At 50.2% G+C, this 15151-nt stretch overlaps 2 protein-coding genes across 5 annotated transcripts in view; one reads left to right on the forward strand and one right to left on the reverse strand.

Moving 5' to 3' along the window:
* The window catches only part of ITGA11 (integrin subunit alpha 11), a 45693-nt gene extending 44098 nt beyond the window's left edge, over window positions 1-1595 (forward strand). For 2 of the 3 annotated variants that reach the window (XM_068203501.1, XM_068203500.1), the window contains exons 28-30: window positions 49-144; window positions 424-537; window positions 777-1595. In XM_068203501.1, the coding sequence (XP_068059602.1) occupies window positions 49-144; window positions 424-537; window positions 777-848 (282 nt within the window). In that variant the 3' untranslated portion in view covers window positions 849-1595. The remainder of the gene's footprint in view (window positions 1-48; window positions 145-423; window positions 538-776) is intronic. The other variant, XR_011003579.1, reaches the window with a different exon arrangement.
* A 3614-nt stretch (window positions 1596-5209) lies between these two features.
* Window positions 5210-12364, reverse strand: FEM1B (fem-1 homolog B). Of its 2 annotated transcripts, none has more exons than XM_068203495.1 (2): window positions 12166-12364; window positions 5210-8196 (listed from the first exon to the last, which is right to left on the reverse strand). In XM_068203495.1, exons 1-2 carry the CDS (start codon window positions 12180-12182, stop codon window positions 6561-6563), a joined length of 1653 nt encoding a protein of 550 aa, XP_068059596.1. In that variant the 5' UTR covers window positions 12183-12364; the 3' UTR covers window positions 5210-6560. The 2 variants fall into 2 exon arrangements, with proteins under 2 accessions (XP_068059596.1, XP_068059594.1); XM_068203493.1 differs by having other exon boundaries at window positions 11935-12364.
* Window positions 12365-15151: the final 2787 nt, after the last annotated feature.

The following is a 15151-nucleotide window of genomic DNA, read 5'->3' on the forward strand; positions in this document are numbered from 1 at the left end:
GGGTCTCCTTTTCCATGTGGGATGCTCATCCCAGCCCCCTCCATGCAGCTGAAGTTCAAGGCACTGAAGCTGACCACGATCGCCGCGCTCCAGCGGCGCTTCCGGAGCCCCTTCGTTTTCCGGGAGGAGGATCCCAACCGCCAGGTCAGCCCTGGGATGGGGGTATCCAGAATTTCGGGATGCTGCCACACCCTGCCCTGATCCCACAGGGAAAATCCCTGTGGAGGGAGGGACCCAGGTTTGGAGGAACTCGGTGCGGCCGTGGCCGGAGCCGAGCTCCGATCCTGGAATCTCCGCATTCCGCAGGGAAAACTGTGCCAAATCCTTGGTGCAGCATTCCCAAAGGAAGGGCTGCTCAGCATTCCCGCTATCCCTTCTCCCTGCCATTCCTGCCTGGAATCCGCAGCATTTCCTCTCCTCCAGATCACATTTGAGATCTCCAAGCCCGAGGAATGGCAGATTCCCATCTGGATCATCCTTGGGAGCACCTTCGGAGGTCTCCTGCTCCTGGCCCTGCTGGTCCTGGCGCTCTGGAAGGTGAGCAGCCCCCAGGCCACGCATTTTGGGGGAATTTTGGAGATTCCCACGCGTGGAGGAGCCCTCTGGATCCGTGTCCAGCACTCCAAGAGCTCCTCAACACCACCAAGAATCCTCAAAACCTCCTCCAAAATCCCCTTTTCCATATATAAATGATAACCAGGACCAACTTCCAGCTGCTATCCCATGAAAAGCTCCTGGAATAACAGCGGGATTTTGTTTCTCTTCCCTCCCCACAGCTCGGGTTCTTCAAGAGTGGGAGCCGGCGGCGAGCGGCCGAGCGGGAGCAGAATTCCCACGGGATGGAGTGACTCTACTGGGGCCAGGAGCCCCCTCCCAGCTCCGGAGATTCCCAGGATCCTGAGGGATTTGGGGGCTGAGCTTGGCTTTGCAGCAGGATGAGAGAACACCCCTTGTGGGACAGCACTTAAAAGCCATAAAAAACCCCTCAAACCCACTGAAAATTCCCCAAAAATCTCCTCGGAGGTGCTTCCAACTGGGATTCCATAAAAAACACCTCAAAGCAACCAAAATTTCCCAAAAAATCTCCTCAGAGGTGCTTTCAACTGAGATTCCATTAAAAAAACCCTCAAACCACCCAAAAACTCCCAAAAAAAATCTCCTCAGAGGTGCTTTCAACGGGGATTCCATATAAAAACACCTCAAACCATCCAAAAATTCCCAAAAAAAATCTCCCTGGAGGTGCTTCCAACCGGGATTTCAGAGGTGGCAGCAGCGGGGACGAGGGGACACCGACATGAGGGGTCCCTGATGTGGGGCTGGAAAACTCCTTAAAATAATAATACTATCCCAAAAAAATCCCCCATGGATTGCTCCTTCCCGTGGATTGCTCCTTCCCGTGGCGGAGCTGTCGCAGATCCCGGGCTCTGCTGGCCACGGCTCTCAAACTGCCTTCGTTAAGAGGAGTAATTAAGTGGAGGCGTTAATTAGTCTGAATGCACTGAATGAAATTCTTGTGATTTCAAGCACCTTAAATGCCAAATCTCCGGTGTCCAGCTGTACATAATTCTTCTGAAAAACAGGAAGGAAAGGAGGGGGGGAAAGATTTCAAATCCTGCCCAAAAAAAGGAAGGAAAAAACCCCACAAGCTTAGAAATTATTTCGAAAAAAATTTAAACTGGTTTTAAAAATGAACTTAAAAGCAGTTTGATGAGTTTTGTCCCAGCAGAGCAGTTTGGGGAGCCCACGTGTATCATACCTGTACATAGCTGGTGCCATGGAAATCATGGAATCTTTAAGGGCGGGAATGCGCCCTTGGCATAGCGGAATTATTTATGCTAATATTAATTTTATGGAGAAGAGGGAAGCGGATTTTTCTGGATGCAGGATGAGGTTCGGGAAATACTGTTCCTGGTATTTTTTAAGGATTAAAAACCTGGTATTTTAAAATTTCCTGGTGTCTGTTCTCTTTTTTTTCTGTGGAAATGAGGGGGGCTGCTCTGGGAACGGGGGAAGGATGGATCCTGGAATTTTTCCATCATTTATTTCTACGGGATGCGAGGCTTTCCCGGGATGTCTGCAAGGGATGAACAGTCGAGTGAAGCCTTTGCGAGACGCAAACCTGGTATAAAATGGGATTAAAAACCCTCCCAAATCAGACATTCCATCCTGAGCTGGAGTGGGAATGCTGCAATTCCCAGTTATCGATGGACTGGGAGCACAGGGGTCCGGCTGGGGTGCAGGGAAAGCCCGGAGAGCCCAGCCCTGGGAGGGGGCCGGGGGCTCAGCCCCGGAGGATCCTGCAGGATCCTGCCCTCGTTCCCTGCCACACTCCCAAGACTGGGATCCCGCACACGGAATTCCATAAAATCCTTGGTGCAGCATTCCCAGATGCTGCAGGGAAAGAGACGAAGACCAGGCAGGAAGGGGCAGGATCCTTCAGGATTGCTTTTACATATATATATATATATATATATATATATATATATACACACAAAAATAAAAAAAAATATATCTATAAAATAATATAATATATATATATGAAAATATATTTAAAAATAAATATATACACATATATGTATGTATATATGGATATAGATATAAAATATATTTTTTCATATATATATACACATATACATATACATGTAGGAATATGTGTATGTATATATATTTGTGTGTGTGTATACCTAGAAATATATATAAAATATATATATGTACATAATTAGCCATTTATATATATAATTTATATATATAAATATATTTATATATTTTTATATATAAAAGATATATATGTATATATGTGTATATATGTATATATATGCAAATATTTATTATTACTTTTATTTATTTTATTATTTATTATTACATATGTATATATGTATATATATTATCTATATATTTAATCTTATATAATATATCTATTCTGTGTATTACACACTATATATATTATATATTATATGTGAATATATATAATAAAGAATATACATATTATATATAGAAAAATATATAATAAATATAATATAATATAATATAATATAATATAATATAATATAATATAACTTATACACATATATATGTGTATGTGTAATGTATATTATATATCTATAAATATACATATAATTTATATGCATATGTACAGAATATATGTCTATTAAATATATGTTCATATAATATATATACATATGTATATAAATATATAATTATATACTGTTTATATATTTTACTTATATCTATATGTAAGATAGATATTTAAATGCATTTACTAATATATAAAATATATGTGCACAGACATATTTTATATACTTTTGTGGTTTTATATCTATGGATATGCATATATCTACACACACACACTATATGTGCATATACATTTATAAACAGTTTTATTTTTAGTCTTTTAAACATTTTTCTATATGTGTGTGCATATATATAATAGAGATGTATATATATATATAAAATATATTTGTGTATATCCATGTATATATATATAAATACATAAAATATATAAATCTATGTGTGTATATACATGAAGTATAAATATTTTGTATCTTTATTCCTATATCTAGATATAATTTATGTAAATAAAAATATATTTCTATAAGTATTTTATAAATATACAAAATTTATTATATATACATATTGATATATTTTTATATATACATCTATATATTTATATATATATAAATACATGGATATAATTATATATATATATATAAAATACACATTTTATATATATATATAAATGCTTTGATATATATATACTGATTTATTTTTATATATATATACATTGACATATATAAATACACAGACATATATATATAATACATGGATATATTTTCATATAGATATAAAAATACACAGATATATTTTATTTATATATACATACACTGATTTATTTATATATATATACATTGACATATATATATAAATACAAGTGTATATTTTTATATATATATATATATATATATATATATATATATATATATATATATATATAAAGACATTTATATACTTTATATGAATAAATACATTGATATATTTATCTATAAAGTAAATCTATAAATAATTTCCCCCCTCCTTGCCCACCCCCAGCACCTCCCAGTGCCCACTGCCCGTCCCTTGCCACGGACACCTGGGAACACTCCGGGACACAATTCCCACATTTCTGGGAATTTCTCAGGACGCTCCTGCCCCACTCCTGTTCCCCTCCCCAGCCATTCCCAAGGAATCGTTGGGAATCCCGGATTCCCAGGACCCCTGGCTCCGCTGGCAGCGGCGAGGGCGGGGTTGGAAGCGGCTGTCCCCAGTCCCGGGGTGGCTCTGTCCCTCTGGATCCCTTGGGACATCGGGATCGGCATTCCAAGGCCTGGCTCAGCTCCGGGTTTATTTCTAGGCCGGGTTTATTTCTGCCTCTCCCACAGCTGATCCCACTCCATCAACATCCCAAACCCCCGGCAGCACCCGGCTCTTCCCAGGATCTCGCTCCGTGCTTTTCCAGGGAAAACAGCACCTGGAGGCTCCAAGGAATTTTATCAGGGGCTTTAAATAACCGGGACAGCAAGGGCAGCCTCACAGCGTTTAATGCTTGGAAGGAAAATTCCAGATCCTGGAGAAGATCCCAGGATTCCCAAGGCTGCATCCACAGGTATTCCCTATCCTTTGCCAAGAGCTCTTGGTGACATGGGGAAGGTGGCAGGACAGCATTCCATGACAGCAGGCAGCAGGAATTCATTGGGAAGCAGGATAACTGGGAATACGCCCGAGGCAGGAGCAGCTTTTCCACAGCAAAGACCTTCCCCCGCTTGGAAGTGTTTTGGAATCAACACCCAGGAATTTTTATTGTTACTCTGGAACCCTCTCCTCAGGAAAATGACACCTTCCCCTAGCCCAGGCTGCTCCAACCTGGCCTTGGACAATTCCAGGGATGTGGAAGTCTCAGCTCCTCTGGAGATCCTAAACCTGACCCTAAAGCTTTTCCCTCCAAGGACACAACCCCCAGCGCTCAGCCCTGGAATCAACTGCCAGGAATTTCCTTGCTGCTTTGGAATTCTCTCCTCAGGAAAAGGACACCTTCCCCTAGCCCAGGCTGCTCCAACCTGGCCTTGGACAATTCCAGGGATGTGGCAGGCACAGCTCCTCTGGAGAACCCAAACCTGACCCTAAAGCTTTTCCCTCAAAGGACACAAACCCTGGACAAAAACCAGGAATTCCAAGGTTAATTCCACATTCAATGTTTATTTCTTTGTCATACAAATAGAAACGTGTGCCCCAAATCTCGCCTGAAAGTTCTACCTGGATTGTTTTTTAAAAAAACCCCACGGAACATTCGTTCATCCTGACGGTTAAAAAGCTGGGTGGGAAAGGAACAGAGGGTTCAGGAGCCTTGTCCCAACAAGTGACATTTTCCTGTCGGAGCATCTGCCACTTCTCCCAAAGTTCTCAAGCGACAACGTCCCCGTACAATCACTCGCTCATCAGCAAAGAGGCTGATGAGAGGAGAAGTTTTTTTTTTTAAAAATCAGTTTTAAGAAGAGATTTTTCCTACTGGAAGGAGTAAAAACCATGAAAAATCCTCGAGTCCAATTCAGGGAGGCACAGACTCCAACGCTTCTTGGAAAAGCCAGGTTCAAGGAAGACTCTCTTTGGCGGCAGACTGCTCCGTTAGGAAGATACAGCATCTGGAATCCAAGAGTGCAGCTGGACAGACTTTGAGTCAAAAAAAAAGGTGCGTGTTGAGCGTTGAAACAACAGAAAAAAACCCGAGTTCAAAGCAGTTTGAAATGCTGGGACACACACAAACACAAATTCCCTACCCAGTTTCTAGGGATTCATGCATGATGTTTGGATAGGAGCGACGGAGCTATGGAAAAAGAAACGATGATTCCGGTTATTTTCGGTCAGCATGGAAGTGGGTTTTTGTCCAAAGGTTATTCAATACTTACTGGAGCAGTGTCGGTGAAGAGCTTGATAATGGAATTCAGCCCCTCAGAGCTGAATTTCCACCTGCATTTCCTAACAGGGCATCCCTCACGTCTGTAGCTGTAAATTCTGATTTAAACAACAACTTTTAAAACGTTACCAACATCTTCAGCACAAGGTGAAAGGCATCAAAGCACGGTGAGGTATGAGAGCAACGCACTGCTCTGGGGGTGGACACTCCACTTTTAACCCAACCACCACAGAATTCCTAATTTTTCTTCTCCCACCTCACTGCGAGGAGTTTGAAATCCAATTCTGCGAATCGTCTCGGACACGAAACGTTCGACAGGAGTTACCTGGGGGATTCCTCTCGTGTCGATTAGAAAACCAAGAGCTAATGAAGGGATTCTTTAAATCAAAAAAAGGAAAGGACCAAAATCTCAAACATCGGATTCAACTACAGGACAACAATGTGGCTTTTCCTGCCCCCCGCCCTCCACCATCTCCACCCGAGAACTGAGGCCGCAGACGGAATCCAGAGGAACCCAAAACCAAAGGAATGGAGAAAAACAACTTCATGGACACGGGTGTATTCTGCTGTCTGGTGTTGTCCCAGGATAGCACCACCACAAAAGGTTGGACACGTCCTAGTGGAACTGGACAAACTCCTCCAGAGTTCTGGGGATCTGGTTTTGGTAGCTGATGTTGTAGATCCGCACGGCGCGGGCAGCCAGGCACTTGAGACTCAGCTTCATTTGAGTTTTAAGGAGGATTTCGGACACCCCGGTGGTACTTTTATCCAGAGGGGTTTTCTTCTGCTTGTTGGTCATGTCCGTGTGGGCGCCGGCCTCCACCAGGCTGATGATGATGGAGTGCAACGTCAAGAAGTCGCTGATGGGCCGGTGGTACTGCACGATGATGTGCAGGGGACTGTTCCCCTCGTTGTCCACGGCGTTGACGTCGGCGCCGCAGTCCAGCAGCAGCTTGGTGACCAAGGCGTTGGGGAAGCTGCACACGTCGTTGGTGTGGAAGTCGTCCACGGGCGTGCCGGAGTTGACGGCGTGGTGCAGCAGGCTGGAGCCGTCGCGCGTGCGCGGGTCCAGATGGATCAGGTTGTAGATCTGCTTGTTGATGCGGGACTGGTCGTCCTCGCTGCACTGCGTCTTGGTGGAGATGCACACCAGGTAGAGGAAGGTGAAGATGTTGCACTCGTAGTTGTCCATGGCCGTGTGGATGTCGGCGTCCGGGGTGGTTTTGATGCGTGCCATGCCCTGCTCGATCTCCAGCACGCTGCAGCGCAGCACGCTCTCGATGTCCTTGGCTTTCACGGGCTCATTCAGGTGGATCATCTGGGAGAAGACCTGAGCAAACCTCAGCAGGTCCTTGTGGGTGTTCCTGTTGCCTTTCTGCCGCAGGTGCAGGGCGTGGAGCCAGAGCTTGATGCACTGCTCGAACTCCATGTTGTCTGCGTAGACCGCGCCCCGGTAAATGATGGGGTGGGAGACGTCGATATTGTCCGAGCCCAGGATTCTCTCCCGCACTATGAGGCCTTCCATGTGAAGGGCATCTCTGTCCTGCCTAATGGACTCTAATTCCTGAGGGGTCCTGCATTCCGACCTGTTTCCGTAAGCCTCAATCTGGGGAAGTACCTCCTTCTCGATGACGTTCTCGCTGTCGCGGTACCTCTCCAGCATGGCTAAATATAAATAGTGGTAAGTCTTCAAAATGTCGTAGTTCTCCCTGTCGTTGGCAAACGAGGCCCCCAGCAGCTCCAGAGCTTCGATCCTGCTCCTCCTGTCGCAGTCGGCGTGAGCCAGCAGCAGCTCCACCACGTCGGCCTTGCAGCTCTCGGCGGCCACTTTGAGCGGCGTCATGCCGTGGCCGTTGACCATCATGGCCGCCTTCCACTTGACCAGCTCCCTGACGATCTCCAGGTGGCCGGCCTCGGCGGCGAAGTGCAGGGCGGTGGCCCCGCAGTGGGCCTTGGCGTTGGGGTCGGCGTGCTGCTCCAGGAGGTACCGCACCACATCCGTGTGGCCCTTGTAGGCCGCGATCATCAGGCAGGTGTTGTCGTACTTGTTGGCGATGCTGATGTTGGCATTGTTCTCCACCAGGTACTTGACGATGTCCAGCCGGCCATCGAAGCAGGCCGCCCGCAGCGGCGTCGAGTTGGTCACCGTGGTGTGGTTGACGTTGGCGCCATGGCTCACCAGCAGCTTGACCACCTCGAAGTGGCCGGCCCCGGCCGCGCACCACAGCGCGGTGGCCCCGTCGATGACGAAGCTGGGGACAGGAGGACAGGGAGAGGGAATCAGGCTGACGTTCTTCCAAAAGCATCCCACACCCAGCCATCAATGGGGATTTTACAGCTCAGCCCACCCCTGGATTTCAAGGAACTCACCGGGATCACCATGGCCAAGGAATGAGGCCAACAGAGCACACAGAGTGCTGGAAGTTGTAGCTTCAAAGCAGCCAAAGGGGTTTGGCCACCTTGAAGATCCCACTTACAAACTCCAGCCTCAGTTTAGAGAGGTCTGGCAAGAAGAGTTATAAAATTATCTCTTCAGTGCCACAAAGTGACACACTGAAGACCTAGAAAAACCTTAAAATTGATATTTTGACATTAAAAAATCAGATTTAGACACCAGCAACAGCCCTGGCAGCAAAAATGGCTTCAAAATTTCTGATCACTTCCCCTGGCCCCTCTGCCTGAGCTGCAGCTCCCCAGCGCTTCCCTATTTTGAGATCCTGTGCCCTGAACCAGCCCGGCAAACTGGTGACACAAACGGAACCTCAGGAAGAAAATAAAACCCAAAAAAGCAGAAGTTCTGAGCTGGGCTGCTCCACAGATCTGTGTCACACGGTGGCCCTGAGTAAGGGGAAAATGAGGGGACAGAGACTTCTTTTTGAGCTGTTTTCATTCCCTTAAACCCAGCACACAAAAGAAAGGATTTGTCTTTCCCATTCCCTGGTTTCGGAAGGATTTAAATGAAGAAACAGGCAGGATTCACACACACATCCCAAACACACATGAAGGACAAGTAATCTCAAAAAGCCACGCTCCCCAAAGTTATAATATGGTAAGACCAGCTTAAATTTCACTTTTACAGAGATTTTTAATTATTTGGTGAAGCCCTCGCAGCTCCACAGCTACTGATTGTAAATCCAACACCTCCAGAGGCTCTTTAAGATCTCAGAGAGAATTCCCACTGAGAAGTTCCTGATTTTGTAAAGAATCCCATTAAAATATTTCTGTATCGAGGCAGGAGGAGAGTCAGGAGGGGGGATTTTTTTACCAACACAAGGTGATTTGTTGGTGTTTTGAGGTTCCAAGTGGAAAGCCCAAGGGAGAGGAGCTGCTGAGCCACCTTATCTGGGGAACAATCCCTGGGGATCACATGGGCTCTGCTCCTCTCTCCGCACCCGTTGTGCCTCCCACTACTCCTCCTTCACTCCGTGCCAGGCACAGCCTCTGGAAAACATCCCCACCCCAGCCAGGCAAAAATCCAGCATCTGCTGTCTGTCAGGAGGTCCCTCCTCCAGGAATTCTCAACCTGCTTCTGATTGGGGAAAAAAAAACAAAAAAAAACCAAAAAAACCAAACAAACAAACAAAAATAAAACCCAAAAAAAACCCCAAAAAAACCACCCAAACCCAGCTGAAAGGGAAAAGGAAGGAATAAAAATCAAACCACACAGGGAAGTGGTTCTGTGTGTGAAAACTGAGCGGTGTGAGAACCCTTCCCGCTGGCAATGTCACCTGCAGTGGCAAAAATGTCCCAAAAAGGCCACTCTGGCCCAGCAGAAGCTCTCCGGGCTGTGAATATTATCCTGTCCACAGCTTCACACGGGGAATTCCTAAATGGAAAAGGCATTTATGGCTCATAAAGCATCAGGTAGGATCTCCAACCACGCAGGCATTTCTACCAGGAAATCACCGAATGGTGACCTCATTGTGGCCTCCAACTCCCACGTGACGTTTAGGTGGGAATGTCATGAACTCATTTCTAAAAACAGCAGCAAGGAGGGCCCTGGGCACTGCCAACCTGCCAGCCTGCCCTCTGTGCCTGGGAAAATCAGAGAAGAGATCCTCCCGGGAGCTCTGCTGAGGCCCACAGCGGGCAGGGAAGTGGTCACAGATCACAGAACAGCCTTGGAAGGGACCCACCAGGGCCATCGAAGCCCAGAATAATCTTGGGTTGGAAGGGCCACCAGGTCATGGATTAATCTGAGGTGGAAGGGCCCACCAGGATCATCAAGTGACAGAATACTGAGCTGGACAGGGCCCACCGGGGCCACCAGGTCACAGAATGTCCCGAGCTGGAAGGGACACACAAGCCCCACCAGGTCACAGAATAATCTGGGTGGGGAAGGGCTCCCAAGGGCCATCGAGTCACAGAACAGTCTGAGCTGCAGGAGGCCCACAAGGACCAGTAAGACACAGAACCAGAACAGCCTGGGGTGGAAGGGGTCCACAAGGATATCAAGGGACAGAATACTGAGCTGGACAGGGCCTACAAGGACCACCAAGTCACAGAAGAGCCAAGTTGAAAAGAACGCACAAGGACCACCAAGTCACAGAATCCTGAGCTGGAAGAGATCCACAAGGTCCAGCCCGAGTTGAAGAGGCCCACAGGCACCAACAAGTCACAGAATCCTGAGCTGGAAGAGATCCACAAGGTCCAGCCCGAGTTGAAGAGGCCCACAGGCACCAACAAGTCACAGAATCCTGAGCTGGAAGGGCTCCCCAGACATCTTGTGACAGAACACTGAGCTGGAAGGGCCCATGAGAACCACCAAGTCAGGGAATAGTCCGAGATGGGACCACAAGGACCACCAAATCCCAAAATAGCCCGAGATGAAAAGAACCCACAAGGGCCATCAACTCACAGAACACAGAGCTGGAAGGGCCCCACAAGGGTCCATCAAGCCAGGGAATAATGTGAGCTGGAAAGAACCCACAAGGACCACCAAGTCACAGAATCCTCGGCTGGAAGAGATCCACAAGCACCACCAAGTCACAGAACACAGAGCTGGAAGGGCCCCACAAGGACCATCGGGTCACAGAACAGCCTGAGGTGGAAGGGCACACAAGGACATCAAGTGACAGAATACTGAAGGACCACCCAACCACAAAATACCCCGAGCTGAAAAGAACCACAAGGACCAAGTCACAGAATACTGAGAGCTGGAAGAGACCCGCAAGCACCACCAAGTCACAGAATACTGAACTGGAAGGGCTCACAAGGGCCACCAGGTCATGGAACAGCCTGAGGTGGAAGGGCCCACAAGGACATCAAGTGACAGGGCCCCACAAGGACCACAAACTCACAAAATAGCCTGAGTTGGAAAAAACCCACAAGGGCCACCAAGTCACAGAATCCTGAGCTGGAAGAGACCCACAAGCACCACCAAGTCACAAAACAGTTTGAGCTGGAAAGAAGTCACAAGCACCACCAAGTCACAGAATCCTGAGCTGGAAGAGACCCACAAGCACCACCAAGTCACAAAACAGTTTGAGCTGGAAAGAAGTCACAAGCACCACCAAGTCACAGAATCCTGAGCTGGAAGAGACCCACAAGCACCACCAAGTCACAGAACCCTGAGCTGGAAGAGACCCACAAGCACCACCAAGTCACAGAACCCTGAGCTGGAAGAGACCCACAAGCACCACCAAGTCACAGAATCCTGAGCTGGAAGAGACCCACAAGCACCACCAAGTCACAGAACCCTGAGCTGGAAGCGCTCACAAGGGCCACCAAATCACGGGCTGGGAGCTGGGACCACCACATCACGGGAGAGCCGGCGCTGAAAAGAACCCACCACCAAGCCTCGGAGCGCGGAGCTGCCCGGGCCGCAGCAGGACCATGGGCTCACGGAACACTCCGCGCTGGAGAACGCCCCCGAGCCCCGCCAAGCCCCGCAACAGCGGGAGCCGCCAGAGGCGCGCACGGCCCGGCCGGCCCCGCTCTGCCCCTCGGCCAGGCCGCGCCCGGGGCCGTCCCGGCCGGGCCTCACGTACCCGTCGAAGCGGACGGTGCCGGTCTGCTGCGTGTGGACGCGGTAGTGCTCGAGCAGCAGCCGCACCACCTTGGCGTGCCCGTTGCGGGCGGCGATGATGAGCGGCGTGGAGCGCTGCCCGCCGTGCTGGCTCACGTAGCCCAGCAGGTACTTGATGTCGCTCTCGGAGCGGTTCAGCAGCAGCGCGGCCAGGGTGAGCACGCGGCCCTCGCTGGCCGCCTTGTACACGTACCCCGCCAGCCCCTCCATGGCCGCCTCCGCCTCCGCGCGGCCCCGCCGCCCGCAACGGCCCCGCTCGGGCCGGCCCGGCTCTGCCCCGGCCCGCTCCGTCCTGCCGCGGCGCCCCGCGGGGCGCACATGCGGCCGCCCCGGGGCTCGCCGCCCCCCGCGCCGCCCCGGCCCCGGCCCCGGCCCCGGCCCCGGCCCCGGCCCCGGCCCCGGCCCCGGCCCCGGCCCCGGCCCCGGCCCCGGCCCCGGCCCCGGCGGGAGCGCAGCCGCCGCCCGGCAGGCAAGGCGCGGCCCCCCCGCCCGCAGCGCGGGCCCGGCCGGCACCGCCGCGCTCCGCCCCGGAACCGCTCGGCAGCGCCCGCCCGCCGCGGCGGGGCCGGCCGGCAGCGGCGGCGCGGCCAGGCCGTTCCGGATCGCGGCTGGGAAGGCGCTCCAGGCCGTGGAGGCGGTGCCTGGAGCAGAGCTGGGCAGAGCTAAAGGAATGAAGCAGGGCGTTATTGAATCCCTGCTCGGGTACAGCTTGGCCGGTGCAAGAGCCCGGCCGTGGCTACACCCGAGTTGGACTCCAGGTCAGGAGTTTTCACACTTTTATAAGTCTTGGTGCCTTTCCATATTGGGGTTCATTGTCCAATTGCAGCTCCGGGTTGTGCAGTCCCATCCTGCCAGATTGCTCTCCTCCATTCCCTGCTGTTTGCGCTTTTTGAGGCTGAAGCTTGTTTCTGGGCTGGAGAAGGATTGTTCTGCGTGGCTGAGCTGTGAGAACTGCTCACACTCTGTATGAAGCTCAGAGTTACACACTAACGCAGTACAGAATCTGGAATATTTTCAGCTGGAAAGCTGAAACTTAAGGCGTCAGCAGCACCACCAGGGCACAGCTGAATGTCCCCAAAACACACTCACACAGACAACTGCTCGTGTCACCAGCTCAGCTTTTCATCCTCATTTCCACTGCACGATCACCGACGTTGGAAAATACCTCTGAGGTCACCGAGTCCCAGCTGTGCCTGACCCCAGCACCACGTCCAGCCCTCCCTTGGGCACCTCCAGGGATGGGCACTCCAAACCTCCTGGCCAGCCCCTGCCAGTGCCTGTCACCCTGTTCTTTTGAGAGTTTTAAAGTTTTTCTAAAAGTTTTTTACACTTTCTGACATTTACATGTTTTAACTGAATTTTCTCACGCATGTTCATGTAAATAATGGCTGTTTTGCATTCTTTTTGGTAAGTAGAGAGAATTGATGGAGTGTTGGTTTGACCAGTGTGGTTGGAGAGGTGGCAGTTTCACCTTCCAATCCACTGCCACTTTTATTATTGTATATAGAGTTAAAAAATTAAGTTTGCTTTTTAAAGTTCTTTTTCTTTCCTTTTACATCTAGCCCGCTTCTGTGAGTTATTTCGTGTTGCAGTGTGACACCTGACCACCCTTTCTATGGAGAAATTCATCCAGGTGTCCAACCTAAATCCAACCTAAACCTCAGCTGGTGCAGTTCAAGAAAATATCTTTGAATCCTGGGAGCTGAGCCTGACCCTCCCTGGCTGCCCCCTCCTGTCAGGGAGTGTGGAGAGCGAGACTGGGTTGGGTTGGTTGGACTGGGTTGGGTTGGACTGGGTTGGGTTGGGTTGGGTTGGACTAGGTTGGGTTGGGTTGGGTTGGACTGGGTTGGGTTGGTTGGACTGGGTTGGGTTGGGTTGGTTGGACTGGGTTGGGTTGGGTTGGACTGGGTTGGGTTGGTTGGACTGGGTTGGGTTGGGTTGGACTGGGTTGGGTTGGGTGGGTTGGACTGGGTTGAACTGGGTTTGTTGGACTGGGTTGGGTTGGGTTGGACTGGGTTGGGTTGGGTGGGTTGGACTGGGTTGGGTTGGGTTGGACTGGGTTGGGTTGGTTGGACTGGGTTGGGTTGGGTTGGACTGGGTTGGGTTGGGTTGGACTGGGTTGGGTTGGTTGGACTGGGTTGGGTTGGGTTGGACTGGGTTGTGTTGGGTGGGTTGGACTGGGTTGGTTGGACTGGGTTGGGTTGGGTTGGACTGGGTTGGGTTGGAATTTGTTCAGTTGGATTGGGCTGGGCCAGGCCAGGTTCAGCTGGACTGGGTTGGGCTGAGCTGGCTGGGCTGAGTTTAGTTGGGCTGGGTTGGTTGGGTTGGGTTAGACTGGACTGACCTCACTTTGGTTCAGCAGAGCTGGGTTGGGTTAGACTGGACTCAGCTGGGTTCAGCTGAGCTGGGTTGGGTTAGACTGGACTCAGTTGGGTTCAGCTGAGCTGGGTTGGGTTAGACTGGACTCAGTTGGGTTCAGCTGAGCTGGGCTGGGTTAGACTGGACTCAGTTGGGTTCAGCTGAGCTGGGTTGGGTTAGACTGGACTCAGTTGGGTTCAGCTGAGCTGGGTTGGGTTAGACTGGACTCAGTTGGGTTCAGCTGAGCTGGGTTGGGTTAGACTGGACTCAGTTGGGTTCAGCTGAGCTGGGCTGGGTTAGACTGGACTCAGTTGGGTTCAGCTGAGCTGGGTTGGGTTAGACTGGACTCAGTTGGGTTCAGCTGAGCTGGGTTGGGTTAGACTGGACTCAGTTGGGTTCAGCTGAGCTGGGTTGGGTTAGACTGGACTCAGTTGGGTTCAGCAGAGCTGGGTTGGGTTAGACTGGACTCAGTTGGGTTCAGCAGAGCTGGATTGGGTTAGACTGGACTCAGTTGATTTCTAAGCCCGAACCAGCAGCTCCCATCACCTCAGCACACGTGGGACCCTCACCCCTGGTTTTGGGGACACCGTCACCGGCCTTGTCACACACCTGTCACCTCAAGCCCCTGCTGGGCCACCTCCCTGGCTGCTGGTGACACGAGCCACACGAGCCACACGAGCCACGGGCAGTAAGGGGACACCACCCCGGCCCCGTCTGCTGCACCATTGTCCTCTGGGGGATCCGGTCTCAGCCCCGTTAATTTTTAACTCGGAGTCCTGACACCAGAGCCGCGGCTCTCTGTGGGATGTGCATTATTCATG

The sequence above is a fragment of the Anomalospiza imberbis genome, chromosome 13, assembly GCF_031753505.1.
Source record: "Anomalospiza imberbis isolate Cuckoo-Finch-1a 21T00152 chromosome 13, ASM3175350v1, whole genome shotgun sequence".
In the NCBI taxonomy this organism is placed as follows: Eukaryota; Metazoa; Chordata; class Aves; order Passeriformes; family Viduidae; genus Anomalospiza; species Anomalospiza imberbis.